Raw genomic sequence first — 15,928 nt, 5'->3', positions numbered from 1 at the left:
TTGATAAGGGTGTTGAAATTTCTCCCTGGCACACGCGTTTTAAAAACATTGAGGGGAAACTTGAAAGAAAAAGCCCAAAGAGACAATATCACACCCTTAGGGTATGGAAACCTCTCCCTAACATACACGTTTTAAAAACCTTGAGGGGAAACCCGAAAGCAAATGCCCAAAGAAGACAATATCTACCCGCGGTGAGCTTGGGCCGTTACATTTTGGCATCAAATATCTCACATTTCCATGGCTAGGAGAATGAGTGAACAAAAAGTATACACACAAAACAAAGCAGATTACATTTTTGATCCACAAGATCTGTTCTACTTTACAAAATAATGTTATGAGAGAGGGAGGTGTTAGAGGCCTAAAGGTGAAAAGGGATGGGAAGAAGCTGTGTTCTTAGGAACAAAATGAATTGTTACAAAGTACATACTACGTTGCACAAGCCCTACTCGTTCTTCAATCTCGAACGGTCGAGCAGAGAAAGAAAACGAAACTCCGCTGAAACCGTTCTACCAAATAACGCATTAAACTAACTATATATGCAGATTTCTCCAAAATTTAGTTGCATTTGTTTGGTGTGCAGTGGAGATGCATTAGTAAGTAATGTGCATGAATTACCTTTGATCTCATGTGAAATGGTCTTGTTTGAGGATTGCATCAAAATCTGGCAATAGCATTTCTTCGGATTGTCGTTTCCAGGTATCGCCGTTTGCGGGGAAATACCACGACACTTGAGGCGAGACAGACATGTACATCTCTGTCGAAATTGTCGAAAAGAAATATGCAGAGAAATCTGTTAGTTTATGCATTTAAGAATTATGAAGATTTCATGATATATAGTTTCTTTATTGTATTTTCTAAGTGTATGACGTTTTGGCAGAATCACGTTTACGCTTGATAGACCTGAAATGCCTTAGAATGTACTATAGGGGGATGTGATTAGTCATCAATTCTTCCAACCCGGAGTTACATGCTATAACTAAGTTGTTGTGTTGCCTTTTACGCTTATAGCCTATAACATTGCTTTCTTCCTTTCTCTCAATCTTGCTTTCAAACTCTTTCTAAAATCTCTCTCGGCTCCCGTTTTCTAAAACCTTCTTAAAGCAGGTTAGAGGCTTGGGAATACACCGTCCGGCCGAAGGCGACACGATTTCGAGTTGGTTGACTCACTCAGTGGTGAAGGTGAGTGTCGCACAACCCCTGTTTTCTAAAACCTTCTTAAAGCAGGGTTAGAGGCTTGGGAATACACCATCCAGCCGAAGGCGACACGATTTCGAGTTGGTTAACTCACTCAGTGGTGAAGTTGAGTGGTCGCACAACCGCTTACAAACGTCCCGTAAGAACGCGAATGTGACATTCGACACCCATACTCTGTGTCTAACTAAAGTGTCATTGATTCATTAATTGTTACCAATCTTATTGTGAGATCCCATCGGTTGGTGAGGAGAACGGGTATGGAAACCTCTCCCTAACAGACGCGTTTTAAAACTTTGAGGGGAAGCCCAAAGAAGACAATATCTACTAGCGGTGAGTTTGGGCTATTATAAATATGCAATTCAATTTATACTACAATGACAGAAGCATGTGTTCGTGTATCGTTTAGGCAAACGAAAAATAAACGTAACAGCAGAGAAACGAACAGAAAATCAATAATCTTCGACGAAAACAGATACCTGAAACAGAGGCAGGATCGGGCGATCTTGTATCGTGCAAGACGACGGTCCCAGAAAGTATGGTTACAAATCCACAGAGTTCTGATGCAATGCTGCTAGCACTCTGACCCGACCAATCCTAATTATACAAGTATATACAAATCAGTATCTGCAAGACCAAACAAAATTGTTTCAATTCTAGAAGAAAAGAATACCTTGAACATTATGACACTGGCGAAGATGGTGAAAGATGTGAACATTGCATAATGAATGGGCGAAACAACCGCAGTGTCAAATGTATCCAAAGCCTAAGCCATCAATTTACGTTATTCAAAATTAGCACTGGCTTACAAGTTTTGGGTGTTACATGCAACCATGGAGTCATTGCATCATTAGAATGGTGGAAGGTTTCCAAAGAATTAAATGAACATTGATGAGAAAAATATATAATCAAATTTATAAATTACGAGTAATCAAGTAAAATATTATTTTCTAAGCCCACAAAAAATAGAAAAAGTCCCGTCCTAACCTTCATTATTCCTTGTAATAGCCCGAGACCACCGCTAAGAGATATTGTTCTCTTTGGGCTTTCCCTCAAGGGCTTCCCCCTCAAGACTTTAAATCACGTCTACAAGGGAGAGGTTTCTACACTCTTTTAAGGAATGTTTTGTTCCCCTCTCCAACCGATTTGGGGTCTCACAAGCCACCCACCTTGGGGCCCAATGTCCTCGCTGGCACATTGCCCGTGTCTGGCTCTGATACCATTTATAACAGCTCAAGCCCACCCCTAGTAGATATTGTTCTCTTTGGGCTTTCCCCTCGAGGGTTTAAAACGCGTCTACTAAGGAGAGGTTTCCACACCCTTATAAGGAATGTTTCGTTCCCCTCTCCAACCAATGTGGGGTATCACAATCCACCCCAGGGCCCAACGTCCTAGTTGGCAAATCGCCCAGTGTCTGGCTCTGATACCATTTATAATAGCTCAAGCCCACCCATTGTCCTCTTTAGGCTTTCCCTTCCGGGCTTTCCCTTCCGGGCTTCCCCTCAAGGCTCTAAAACGCGTCTACTAGGGAGAGGTTTCCACACCCTTATAAGAAATATTTTGTTTCCCTCTCCAACCGATGTGGGGTCTCACAATCCACCCACTTTAAGGGCCCAACGTCCTTGCTGGCACACCGCCCGGTGTTTCGCTTTGATACCATTTATAACAGCCCAAGCCCACCACTAGCATATATTGTCTTCTTTGGGCTTTCCCTTCCGGACTTCCCCTCAAGGCTTTAAAACACGTCTAGTAGAGAGAGGTTTCCATACTCTTATAAGGAATACTTTGTTCCCCTCTCCAACCTACGTGGGGTCTCACAATCCACTCCCCTTGGGGGCCCAACATCCTCGTTGGCATGCCGCCCAGTGTCTGCCTCTGGTACCATTTATAACAGCCCAAACCCACAACGAGCAGATATTGTCCTCTTTGGGCTTTCCCTTCCGGGCTTCCCCTCAAGGCTTTAAAACGCATCTACTAGGGAGAGGTTTCCACACCCTTATAAGGAATGCTTCGTTCCCGTCTCCAACCGATGTAGGGTCTCATATTCCTCCTCACGGGGATTGGCCATTCTAATAAATCAAGCCCTCTTGAGTTCTCTCAAACTATGGTTCTATGCCCTCTCTCTCTCACACTCTCTTTACTTTTTCTCTTAAAGTTCTATTCTACTATTCCCTGTCTTTTCTCCCACTCCTGCACCGTCCCCTCTATAAAGATCTTTCCCGCTTAAGTTTTAAAGTAGGCTCAACTGATGAGTATATNCAACCGATGTGGGATCTCACAATCCATCCCCCTTCGGAGCCCAACATCCTCACTGGCACACCACCCGGTGTTTGGCTTTGATACCATTTGTAACAGTCCAAACCCACCGTTAGCAAATATTGTCCGCTTTAGTCCGTTACGTATCTTCGTCAACCTCATGATTTTAAAACGCGTCTACTATGGAGAGATTTTCACACCCTTATAAGGAATACTTCGTTTCCCTCACGGTTTTAGATCCCACATCACACAATGGTATGAGATTGTCCACTTTGAACATAGGACTCTCATGGCTTTGCTTTTGGTTTCCCAAAAGGCATCATACCAATGAAGATAGTATTCCCTACTTATAAACCTATGATCAACCCCTTATTNAGTATATTTTCTCTCATTCTTGAAACAAACAAACTTAGAAATTGAAAAGTTTACAAATCACCCATCACGAATAATTCTCCAGAAACCAAAATCTGCCCAAATAAAGAGTAACAAAAGAACCATGCTTAAATACAAAGCGAAAAGCCCGCTAATCGCAAAATAAAATCTGTCGAAAAGACCCGAGGGACAAACTTACATCCACCCTCTACCTAACTCATAAATCAAACTTACACTAAACATACATTACAATCATAACGTTTCATAATATCGACCCCCATTCTTACTAATGCAATCCTTGGCTTATATGATTATGGCTATGCTCAGGACATCAAGCATTGATAAATAGGATAAAATTTCATATTGTTCGACGTGAAAATGAGGTTGAAGATGCTCGACAATGACGTAGATTCTAATACATCTAATATTATAATACCATGATTGTAAGGCAGCAGACTAATCAAGGCCTTTGACAGAATGACATGATTCAAGAAGAACAACAGATAAGAAATATGAAAAACAAAGTCGCTAGCTTTTGTTAGAATTCCGATCGTTGCAAATAGTAACAGTATCAATTACGAGCCATTGATATAAGAGATCAAGAGACTGGTAATGAGATAAAAGTACTTTTCATCATTCCAAATGTCATCCCAAACTACAGGATTGAGAGAAATTCATTTATAGCCCCTTCCCAAGAAAGGATTATAACCTGATATGAAAGGGTTTTGTTGGAGAACATTATCATGTTATTTTGGTATTTGTTTGTTTTGTTTAGTTTCTATTCTTTTCTTTTTTATTTAGCACAATAAACATGGAGTTAAGGTTTAAACTTTTTGGCATCAAGGGAAGAATTTAGGTGGTGCTTAAACAGTTTTGTTTGGTTTATTTCTTCGAGAAACCACGTTTTCATTAAGACGAATGAAAGAAGGGAAAACTAAAAAATCAAGCACGAGAAAAAGAAAAGGTGTAACAGCCCAAGCACACCGTTAGCAGATATTGTCCGCTTTGACCCGTTACGTATCGCCGTCAACCTCATGGTTTCAAAACATGTCTCCTAGGGAGAGGTTTCCACACATGTACAAGGAATACTTCGTTTTCCTCTCCATTTGATGTGGGATCTCACAATCCACCCTCTTTGGGGCCCAACGTCCTCGCTGGCACACCGTCCGGTGTCTGGCTTTGATACCATTTATAATAGCTCAAGCCCACCGCTAGCAGATATTGTCGCTTTGACCCGTTACGTATCATCGTTAGTATCACGATTTTAAAACGCGTCTACTAGGGAGAGGTTTCCACATCCTTATAAGGAATACTTTGTTTTCCTCTCCAACCGATGTGGGATCTCACAATCCATCCCCCTTCGGAGCCCAACATCCTCACTGGCACACCACCCGGTGTTTGGCTTTGATACCATTTGTAACAGTCCAAACCCACCGTTAGCAAATATTGTCCGCTTTAGTCCGTTACGTATCTTCGTCAACCTCATGATTTTAAAACGCGTCTACTATGGAGAGATTTTCACACCCTTATAAGGAATACTTCGTTTCCCTCACGGTTTTAGATCCCACATCACACAATGGTATGAGATTGTCCACTTTGAACATAGGACTCTCATGGCTTTGCTTTTGGTTTCCCAAAAGGCATCATACCAATGAAGATAGTATTCCCTACTTATAAACCTATGATCAACCCCTTATTTAGCCGATGTGGGACTCCTCTCCCAACAATCCTCCCCTCGAACAAAGTACACTATGGAGCCTCCCCTGAGGCCTATGGAGTCCTCGAACAACCTCTCTTTAATCACGACTCGACTCCTTTGGAGAAGCAAAGTACACCCTTTCTTCGACACTTGGGTCATTTTTGACAACACCTTCGAGGCTCACGACTTCTTTGTTCGACATTTGAGGATTCTATTGACATTGGCTAAGTTAAGGGCATGGCNTATTTAGCACAATAAACATGGAGTTAAGGTTTAAACTTTTTGGCATCAAGGGAAGAATTTAGGTGGTGCTTAAACAGTTTTGTTTGGTTTATTTCTTCGAGAAACCACGTTTTCATTAAGACGAATGAAAGAAGGGAAAACTAAAAAATCAAGCACGAGAAAAAGAAAAGGTGTAACAGCCCAAGCACACCGTTAGCAGATATTGTCCGCTTTGACCCGTTACGTATCGCCGTCAACCTCATGGTTTCAAAACATGTCTCCTAGGGAGAGGTTTCCACACATGTACAAGGAATACTTCGTTTTCCTCTCCATTTGATGTGGGATCTCACAATCCACCCTCTTTGGGGCCCAACGTCCTCGCTGGCACACCGTCCGGTGTCTGGCTTTGATACCATTTATAATAGCTCAAGCCCACCGCTAGCAGATATTGTCGCTTTGACCCGTTACGTATCATCGTTAGTATCACGATTTTAAAACGCGTCTACTAGGGAGAGGTTTCCACATCCTTATAAGGAATACTTTGTTTTCCTCTCCAACCGATGTGGGATCTCACAATCCATCCCCCTTCGGAGCCCAACATCCTCACTGGCACACCACCCGGTGTTTGGCTTTGATACCATTTGTAACAGTCCAAACCCACCGTTAGCAAATATTGTCCGCTTTAGTCCGTTACGTATCTTCGTCAACCTCATGATTTTAAAACGCGTCTACTATGGAGAGATTTTCACACCCTTATAAGGAATACTTCGTTTCCCTCACGGTTTTAGATCCCACATCACACAATGGTATGAGATTGTCCACTTTGAACATAGGACTCTCATGGCTTTGCTTTTGGTTTCCCAAAAGGCATCATACCAATGAAGATAGTATTCCCTACTTATAAACCTATGATCAACCCCTTATTTAGCCGATGTGGGACTCCTCTCCCAACAATCCTCCCCTCGAACAAAGTACACTATGGAGCCTCCCCTGAGGCCTATGGAGTCCTCGAACAACCTCTCTTTAATCACGACTCGACTCCTTTGGAGAAGCAAAGTACACCCTTTCTTCGACACTTGGGTCATTTTTGACAACACCTTCGAGGCTCACGACTTCTTTGTTCGACATTTGAGGATTCTATTGACATTGGCTAAGTTAAGGGCATGGCTCTAATACCATGTTAGGAACCACAACTCTCCACAATGGTATGATACAGTCATAAAATCAGTTTAATGCGGAAGCGTCTTAAATAGTAAATTAAAACATAAAAACTCCTTTCCACCCTGCTCATCACTCCCATGCTACAGCCTTACCTTACCTGAAAATCATTTTAAAACAAGGTGAGTATTAAAATACTCAGTAAGTCTCTCCCGTATTTGGGTCAGACATGCAAACCATATATAGTTCATCCATCAAAATCAAGAGACCTTGGTGGTTGATTACTTGTAACACATAGCTCGTAAATCTACTCACCTAAAATAGTTATCAGCAATCACTCTTTAATGATCGATAGTGGTTGGTTACCCGACAAACACAGCGTATAATGGTTACCACGTTTATAAATTTCAACAATCACGTATGTGACCAATAGTAACTGATTACCGATACACACAACGTGTAACCCTACCACATTTATTTCATTCAAAAATCATCAAAAATCATAATAAGCACAAATGCAGTCCCAAAACAATTATTTGCATGATCAATATGCATGACAACAAATAACAACATCCATCATATAATGGCATACACATCCAACCGTATTTTAGAAAACAAAAAGGGGTAGTTTCAATACGAAAGTCCCTTATCTGGAATGCTTCCCTTAATCGCTACTAGGATTGTCGGTGCAACTTTGACTTAGACCGAACCTACGTCACTCAATCTAAACTGCACAAGGTATAACAGCTCTAAAATTTGTTGGACTTTATCACTCACCGTTCTCTTATGGAATGTGGTCTTAATTCTTACTTTCCCAACATGGGTCATTGGTTGCTGCTTCGACTTTCCACTCTGGTACATTGGTTACAATATTGAAAGTTAGAGATAACTATTAGTGGTACGTCGAGTCTAGAATCGAGAATGGGCTAAAAGTATCAAGCCTCACGAAACTAACCATTTACTCTTCTTGGCAGCAACGGAGGTAGCGGCTGCTGCAGTCACAGTGCATAATGGTGACAACAAGCAGTAGGAAGGAAGAAAAAGAAAATGTAGAGAAAAGGGGGACCGCGACGGCTTCTCGACGGCAGTTCTCGGGCTGCGTGCACGGAAAGAGCAAGAGAGGGGTAGGGTGGGTGGCTAGGGTTGTGGACTCAACTTTATAGTTGAGCCTAGGGTTTCTTTTTCCTTTTCTTTCCTTTTTTTTCTTTTTCGGCTGAGTTTTCACAATATTTCCCCCTTAATCACTAATCAGGGCGTTAAACAGAGGGATCTAACCACAATATTTCCTCTTTTCTTTTCGTTGCCACTATGCACCGTACTGCAGCAGCAACGGCCACTGCCACCAGAAAGAGTGAACGTTTAGTTTAGGCTTGATACTTTTAGGCCAATCTCGATTTGCATTCGACGTACCACTGATAGTTATCTCTAACTTTCAAAATTGTAGCCAAGGTACCAAAGTGCGAAGTCAAAGCAACAACCAACGACCTATGTTGGGAAAGTAGGAATTGAGACCACATATTACATAAGAGAATAAGAGAACAGTGAATGATAAAACTCAACGAATTTTAGAGTTGTTATGCCTTGTGTAGTTTAGATTGATTGATACATCTATTGATGTAGATTCGATCTAAGTCAGAGTTGGACCGATATTTCTAGTAGTGATTAAGGGAAACATTCCAAGTAAGGGACTCTCCTATTGAAATTAAACTGTTTTGTTTTCTAAAATACGATTGGATGTGTATTATGGATTGTTATATGGAAGTTCTTGTTTATTGTCATGCCTATTGATCATGAAAATAGTTGTTTTGGGACTGCATTTGTGCATTTTATGATTTTTTAATGAAATAAATGTGGTAAGGGTTACAGTGTATCGTGTAACCAGCCACTATTGGTCATAGGGGTGATTGCTGAAATTTATAAACATAATAAGGGTTACACGCGGTGTGTATTGAGTAACTAACCACTATTGGTCACTAAGAAGTGATTGTTGAAAACTATTTTAGCTGAGTAGATTACGCGTTGTGTGTTACGAGTAATCAACCACCCAGATCCCTTGATTTTGATTGATGAACTATATGATAGTTTGCATGTTTGACCCTATGTTTGACCCCAATAGAGGTGGACCTTACTGAGAATTTTCATACTCACCCTGTTTTAAAATAATTTTTAAGGGTAAGGTTGTAGCATGGGAGTGACAAGCAGAGTGGAAAAGACGGTCATGGGACAACTTAGAGTTTTATATCTTAATTATTATTTAAGACGTTTCTGCATTAAACTAATTTTTTTTATTATAAGTTTTGTTCGAACATCCCTAGTTTATGGGAACTAGGAAACTTCGGAATGTTGTCGTGTTCTTTAATTACCTTACTGTGAAATTATTTGGTTAAATTGCATGTTTTTAAATTATTTAGAAATGGGTACCCGAGCATGATTTTTCTTGTAAATTATCTTCAGCATGTTTTCATGTATTTTAAATTATAAATTTTTTGGTTGTTAAGTGACGACTCCGACCGATGCGTGTGCGGAAAGTCGGGTCGTTACAAATGGTATCGGAGTCAAACACTAAGTTGTGTGCCAACGAGGATGTTGGGCCCGAAGGGAGTGGAATTGTGAGATCCCACATCGATTGGAGACGAGAAAGAAGCATTCCTTATAAGGATGTGGAAGCCTCTCCCCAATGGACAAATTTTAAAACCTTGAAAGGATGCCCGGAAGGGAAAGGCCAAAGAGAACATTATCTACTAGCAGTGGGCTTGGGCTGTTACTGATGGTATTAGAGCCAGACACCGGGCAGTGTGCCAGCGAGGATGTTGAGCCCTCAAGGGGGATGGATTGCAAGATCCCACATCCATTGGAAAGGGGAACAAAGAATTTCTTGTAGGGGTGTGAAAACCTCTCCCAAGCAGAAGCGTTTTAAAACCGTGAGGTTAACAGTGATATGTAACGGGCCAAAGCAGACAATATCTGCTAGTGGTGAACTTGGGGTGTTACAAAAGGGCTCGATATGAGCTACTGAAACGGACTTCAATCTAAAAGAACAAGATTAAGCTCATAATTACAAAAAGGTTTAGTAACCAACGCCCACAAGGAAACATTAAATCTAGCCAACTCCCAAAACATCCTCACCCAAACTCTCAACCTCTCTAAAAATTCCATTACTCATTTACCTCTAAGTGCCCAGCAATCTTTGTGCCACACCCAACAAACCCCAAATGATTTCAACTAGCAATTCCAATAAAAGAGAGCAAACTAAAACCTTAGAAAAGATAATCAAGATCTTGTGCCTCCTGTGGAGAATGCACCATTGTGAGTCCATGGTATTGACTCTCCCATGTAGAATCTTAACCTTCTTTAGTATTTTAACTTTCTAGGGAGGGGCAAAAACAAGGTCAACAATGGGGGAGAAGGAGAAGAAATAAGATAAAAAGGGAATGACAAGAGAAGCCCCTAGAAGGATATGTGCCCCAAAACCTAACATCTCTTCTCTGAGGAACCATGAATTTAATTTGAGGAATGGAAATAAGATTTGCCACGTCCATCGCCTCTCTACTCGTAAAGGTTTTTGGAAACCCAAAGAGATGGAGGAAGAAGGATCTGAGGAAGGAAACACAGAGACTAATGGATGTAACTTCTTATTCGAAAGGCGATACAACCATTGAAACAAAACACAATGAGGCTCCTCCCTCATCCATTGATCCTCCCAAAAATACACCTTCGAACCCTCCCCGACAGAACAAGTGATAATCTAGAAAAGAAAAAAGAGAGGAACAAAGAAAAGATTGCTTTCTAAAGACTTTACAAGGGATTCTTGAACTATCATCAACACCAACTCAAAAGGGGTGATACCTAGACCTCTAAAATCGACCAGCTTTTGTACCAATTCCCACTCGACTAAGTGGGAACCTTCCCTCTCACTCGTCCCTTCCCAAACGAAATCTCTCATCACACTCTCAACTTTCTACCTAACCCCCAAAAGGAATTTTGAATAGGGAGATGAAGTAACATGGAATTAAGCTATGTTCATATTGGCACGTATTTGTTTCCTTAAATATGATAGGGAGATTGATGATTGGCCTTGCATGGTCTACTATGCAGGATTCAAGCTCTTGCTTCAGAAATGTCATTAATTATGGACCCTAGAAACAAGTGGGAATTACATTCAGAACTCGAGACTCGTGGGACCTACAAGGGGTGAAAAGAACAACGGACCTAAAAAAGAAGAAAAGAAAATCCAGTAAAAACAAGAAACCAGATAAAACAATGAAGATCAAAGTGCCCAAAGAAGAAACGGACAATAATCCTGGAAGCAAACCATGACAGTGACGAGCCACTGATGAAGCTAGACCAAAGAAAGCATAATCAGCCACTGTTAAGCCAAGGGTTATGACAAAGGGGACACCAATTATTAGAAGTGGACATCCCTTGTCAATCTCTTCACGAAGAGGGATTGGAAACTAAGCTCTCCATAGAAAGAGGCCCTGTACGAGAAAGAGTTAGAAACCGAAATGGGACGTCACTGATGAAGCTAGACCAAAGACAGCATAATCAGCCACTGTTAAGCCAAGGGTTATGACAAAGGGGAAAAATGGTATTGTTCTATGTCAAGCTTTTCATTGAGAAAAATGAAAGAATACAACAGGGGTATATAATACAACAGCTCAGCAGTAGGAGCCACCTAGAAACTAAATAACCATGTAAAAAAGGACCGGATTTCACAAGAATACCGGTGCAAGGAATAGTTGCAACGATCAAACCGCTCCCGAGACTTCTTAGTTCACCTATTTTTCGCTCAAGCCAAATCCTCCACAACATGGCAAAGAAAGTAGAGGACCAAAAGACAAGACCCTTGTCACAAAAGGCTGGATGGGAATTATCCCATCAATCATAAACCAACAAGCATTTTTCTGAGCCAATTGAACGCAAAAGGACTCCTGAAATCTCAGATCAAACTAGCAAATAGCAAAGTTGACAAATTTGAAGGATGTGCCAGGTGTCTTGGGCATGCTTGTCCAAGGCAATGTCGCCTATGGCCGCATGCCAAAACCATCCACAACCACCTGATGTAAATGTCGTGTAATTAGTTTTGTTGTTTGTTTTCATTTGTATGTCACTTTGCTAGTGTATGACTCCTCGACCTTTGACATTTCACGCCTATCAGTTTGGAAATGCATTATAATCTACTATAGAAGGACCAAGTAGTCATGTAACTCGATCAAGTGTTGCATATTTTCTAACCAACATGTTTTAATGCAATTGACGTCTACAAAGCTTTCTTTTAAAATGTTTGACTTATTTTCTCTCTTACGTTTTATAAAACTAATTTGTCTCAAAATGTGAGAAGAGGCTTGACTAACCAATATTGTCCGCAAAATCCAATTTTGTACAACTAACTTGTTCGTTGGGTTAGAACAAGTATTGCACAATCGCTAATCCAATAGAATGCGATGTGACAAGTGGTATCAAAGCTTAGTTAGCTCCTTGGCTCATTGAGAACGAGATGATGTCGGTGACAAAGCAATTAGCTAAATACATGTCGACCAACTCACATCGAATTCACGTCGGGTCGAGCTCACCTATAGAGAATCATACCCCGGGTCGAGCTCATGTCGAGTTTAATAAGTTGAAGATTTCGGAACCTAGGGCTTTCAATAGGAACTGGGATGTTAAGGAACTCAAAAAATTCATCTTCGATGTCGAGCAATACTTCAAGGCTATAGGGACTTGTTCAAAAAAGCTTAAGAATCCTTAGCCCCTAAGCATCTCAGAGATGATGTGGTGGTGTTTGAAGGTGAATGATATTCATAATGGCTTATGTACCATCAATTCACGAGATGACCTCAAGGAGTAAAGGACTCAAATCTTCTCCAAAAATGTCGAATTTATAGCAAGGTGGAAGCTGTGCGACTGAAACATTTCGGAAGAATAAGGGATTATGTGAAGTAGTTCTCGGCTTTGATGTTGGATATTCGAGATGCTTTGTCACTGCATTGACTGTCACAAAGAGACTCCTAAATTATGGTGGCAAATTGGCTTTCAAAAGAAACATATACCACCTCATCATACTGGGAGAAAATCTTTCAAGCCTATGCGTCAAAGGAACGAAGGTACGAACAAATTGAATGGAGGGACTGACTAACATTTTCAAAACATGAATGTTGACCCATCTCAAGAGCTTTATCACCCAAGAAGCTATCAAATAGGGCTCTTACAATTTCTTCTATGCAAACGCCCCATAGACTTTACGCATGCCCCCACGTAGCTACCCTTACTTCTTCGATCAACCAAAGTTGAGGTCAAAGCAAGCTCAATGGCATGAGTCTTCAAATATAGGACAAGAAAGAGTAATAAAGTTGTCAATGCCCTAAGCCAAAAGGGCAAACATGTGACCCTCTACATGTTAGCCCACATTCATGCAAGCAACGTCAATGTCTACGAAGTATGATTTTGTACGGTTGACTTGTTCGTTGGGTTATAACAAGTGTCATAGTCCTATTGTTAAAAGAGTGCGATTATGACACTAGGTACACCAATATCCCTTGATGTGTGCCTTCAAAATATGTCTTTGTCCAAATGATGAAGACGAAAATGAACAATTGACTCAAACGACACATGAAAATCACACGATTTCTTGAAGTATTGGTCTGACTACTATTGGCCAAGCAAATGGGAAAACTTGATAATCAAGCATATACACCATATACTTAGACAGCTGATATCAACGACTGGATAAGATGAGCAATACGACATTTCGGTAAGCACGTGAGTGCATGGGAAAGCTGTGAAGACACCACAAAAGGTACCCTTTCTAATCAGGTTACGACCACACATCTTATAGTAAAAAAAAATGTATCCTTTCCTATTCGGTTACGGAGGACAGGAAGACCAATAATGAGTAAAAAGAGATCGAAAATTACAAATAAGCCTTCGAAATATAGCCATGCATGATAAAAAATAACAATAAGAACCGAAAAACAGTCATAACCCTAAACCAGCAAGAAAAGCTCAATATTCAACATTCATCAATGCCGTAGTTATCCCGAAAAGATATTAACAAAATAGAAGAACTTATTACCTTGTTTAAGTAATTCAACTGAATAATTATGCACGAGATTGCAACCATTACAAAGACCCATGTTTGGAAGTGAGCAACCTGACTCCAACCCTCCAACGTAAGCTTTATCGCAATGCCAATAGCTTTGATACTCATTACCTGCAAACCCGTGCACAAAGTTGATCTCTAACATACAACTCCATGAAGAGAATAAACAGATAGATTCAGCATGTAAAAGGCTAACGGAGACTGACCGTCAACGATCCAATTATGGAACATATCCCAACGTAAATGAGTATGTTCGTCTGTCCATATCGGGGTTCACAATACAACACCAGAAACAACACGATAGCTATCACCGAAGCCGTATAGAGAAGGAAAGCTGAACCAAACACATCAGAATAATAAAAACAAAGCTCCACGCAGTAAGACACACATCAGAATATGTTCAATAGTTTACTTGGTTGAATAGCTAGTTCCCATATCTCGTCTACCGAACTCGGAGTACGTTCACCAGGTGCATGTAGCACAATCATTGTAGACCCTACAACACATAAAACACACCCCAATACACCCATTTTCTGCAATCTTTCCTTCAAGAAAAAATGTGCAAGTACAGCACTGCCAACACAATAAACACAGAGGAAAATCATTTGGATAACGACATTAAAGTCGAGAAATTCAAACTTAAATCAACATCTCATTGAAGCTTGTTGAATTAAGACCTCACCTAACAATTATACTTATTGCTCCAAGTGGTGTCACAAGAATGGCAGGAGCATAAACATAAGCCACAAAATTTGAAAATTCCCCAACAATCACTGCACATTGTACACATCGAAGTAATCAATCAATTTTCGATGCTTTAAAAAGAGCGAAATACTCGGGGATTCTCTTTAAAGTTGGATTCAAGTCTTGAAAACTTAAGAATATATATCGTCTCTTGAAGCTGTCTCGAGGTGGACGAATCACTCGGAGATTAATGGTAACAAACAAGAATGAAAGAACTGAAAGTGCAGATAGTTTAAATTCAAGACTCACTGGTAATCATGCCGATCCACCAAAGTGGCTCTAATAGATATCCATATCCACCAGAACCTAAAATTCGTTAACCAGACAAATTCCATCAGCATAAACCCTAAGCGGGACACTATGAACAGTGCAGCCTGCCAATTAGTAACAAAACGGAGAAACCACAATCTATAACCATCAATTATAAGCATTTTCAAGATGAACAAAACAAATTGTTTAAGAGCTAAACAACTGAAATTAATCACAAATCATCGGAATGTCAGCGAAATCAATCGAACAAAATTGAAGGAACCCCAGATCAAAAAACGAGCAAAAGTTTAGAGGGTCGAATCAAAATTTTAGAAATGAATATGAGAAATTGAACTCACTGGCTCGAGAACCCGAGGCGCCGGCGCGACGAAGACCCAACTTCTTGATGATGAAACTGGAGCCAATAAAGGCACTGGACAACATAGCAAGAAGGAAACCCTTTAGGTTATCATTGGCGGAGATGGAAGGCTCATTGGTGGTCATGGATTGCTGCAGATTTTCATCTAATTCCAAATTTTGCAGGCAAAAGAAGAAGAACAACAACAACGACGAGCACAGTGTGAACAGAGCAGCTGCTTCTCAATGGGAAGAAGGATTTCTGATTTGAGAAATTGGTGCACGTTTTTTCATATGTCAGTCCAACAGCTAATCCCCACATTATTTTTCCCCCTTTGCTTCTCTCCCAATCATAACGTTGAATCCATTTGGCAACGCTCCGGTTCATTTCTGGATCCTATTTTGGCTTAATGGTTCATCTTATTTTGGCTCAATTTTTCTTTTTTTTTTGTTTTTTTTGTTTTTTTTTTTTTTGAGGTGGCCTTAAATCCTATTTTATTCTTCTTAATTTCTCTGTTTATTTGATTTTTCTCTATTTTTAGTTGCTTGCTTCTTGAGTGTTTTTTTTTTTTTTTCATTTT

General features: G+C 40.4%; 1 protein-coding gene across 1 annotated transcript; it reads right to left on the bottom strand.

Moving 5' to 3' along the window:
* Nucleotides 1–254: 254 nt before the first annotated feature.
* On the bottom strand, nucleotides 255–15,714 carry LOC111797490 (probable magnesium transporter NIPA6). Its single transcript, XM_023680497.1, has 9 exons — nucleotides 15,350–15,714; nucleotides 14,991–15,047; nucleotides 14,680–14,770; nucleotides 14,410–14,570; nucleotides 14,204–14,331; nucleotides 13,971–14,108; nucleotides 1,865–1,957; nucleotides 1,671–1,788; nucleotides 255–754 (listed from the first exon to the last, which is right to left on the bottom strand). Exons 1-9 carry the CDS (start codon nucleotides 15,492–15,494, stop codon nucleotides 624–626), a joined length of 1,062 nt encoding a protein of 353 aa, XP_023536265.1. The 5' UTR covers nucleotides 15,495–15,714; the 3' UTR covers nucleotides 255–623.
* Between the last annotated feature and the right edge of the window lie 214 nt (nucleotides 15,715–15,928).

This window comes from Cucurbita pepo, chromosome LG06 (genome assembly GCF_002806865.2).
Source record: "Cucurbita pepo subsp. pepo cultivar mu-cu-16 chromosome LG06, ASM280686v2, whole genome shotgun sequence".
Lineage (NCBI taxonomy): Eukaryota > Viridiplantae > Streptophyta > Magnoliopsida > Cucurbitales > Cucurbitaceae > Cucurbita > Cucurbita pepo.
This window is presented reverse-complemented; position numbering and strand designations above follow the sequence as displayed.

Coding starts and splice junctions, on each gene's coding strand:
- LOC111797490 (XM_023680497.1), bottom strand. CDS start 15,494: ATGACCACCAATGAGCCTTCCATCTCCGCCAATGATAACCTAAAGGGT. Junction 14,571..14,679: donor GCAATAAGTATAATTGTTAG/GTGAGGTCTTAA, acceptor TTGTGTTGGCAG/TGCTGTACTTGCACATTTTT. Junction 1,958..13,970: donor AGTTGAATTACTTAAACAAG/GTAATAAGTTCT, acceptor TTGATGGCTTAG/GCTTTGGATACATTTGACAC.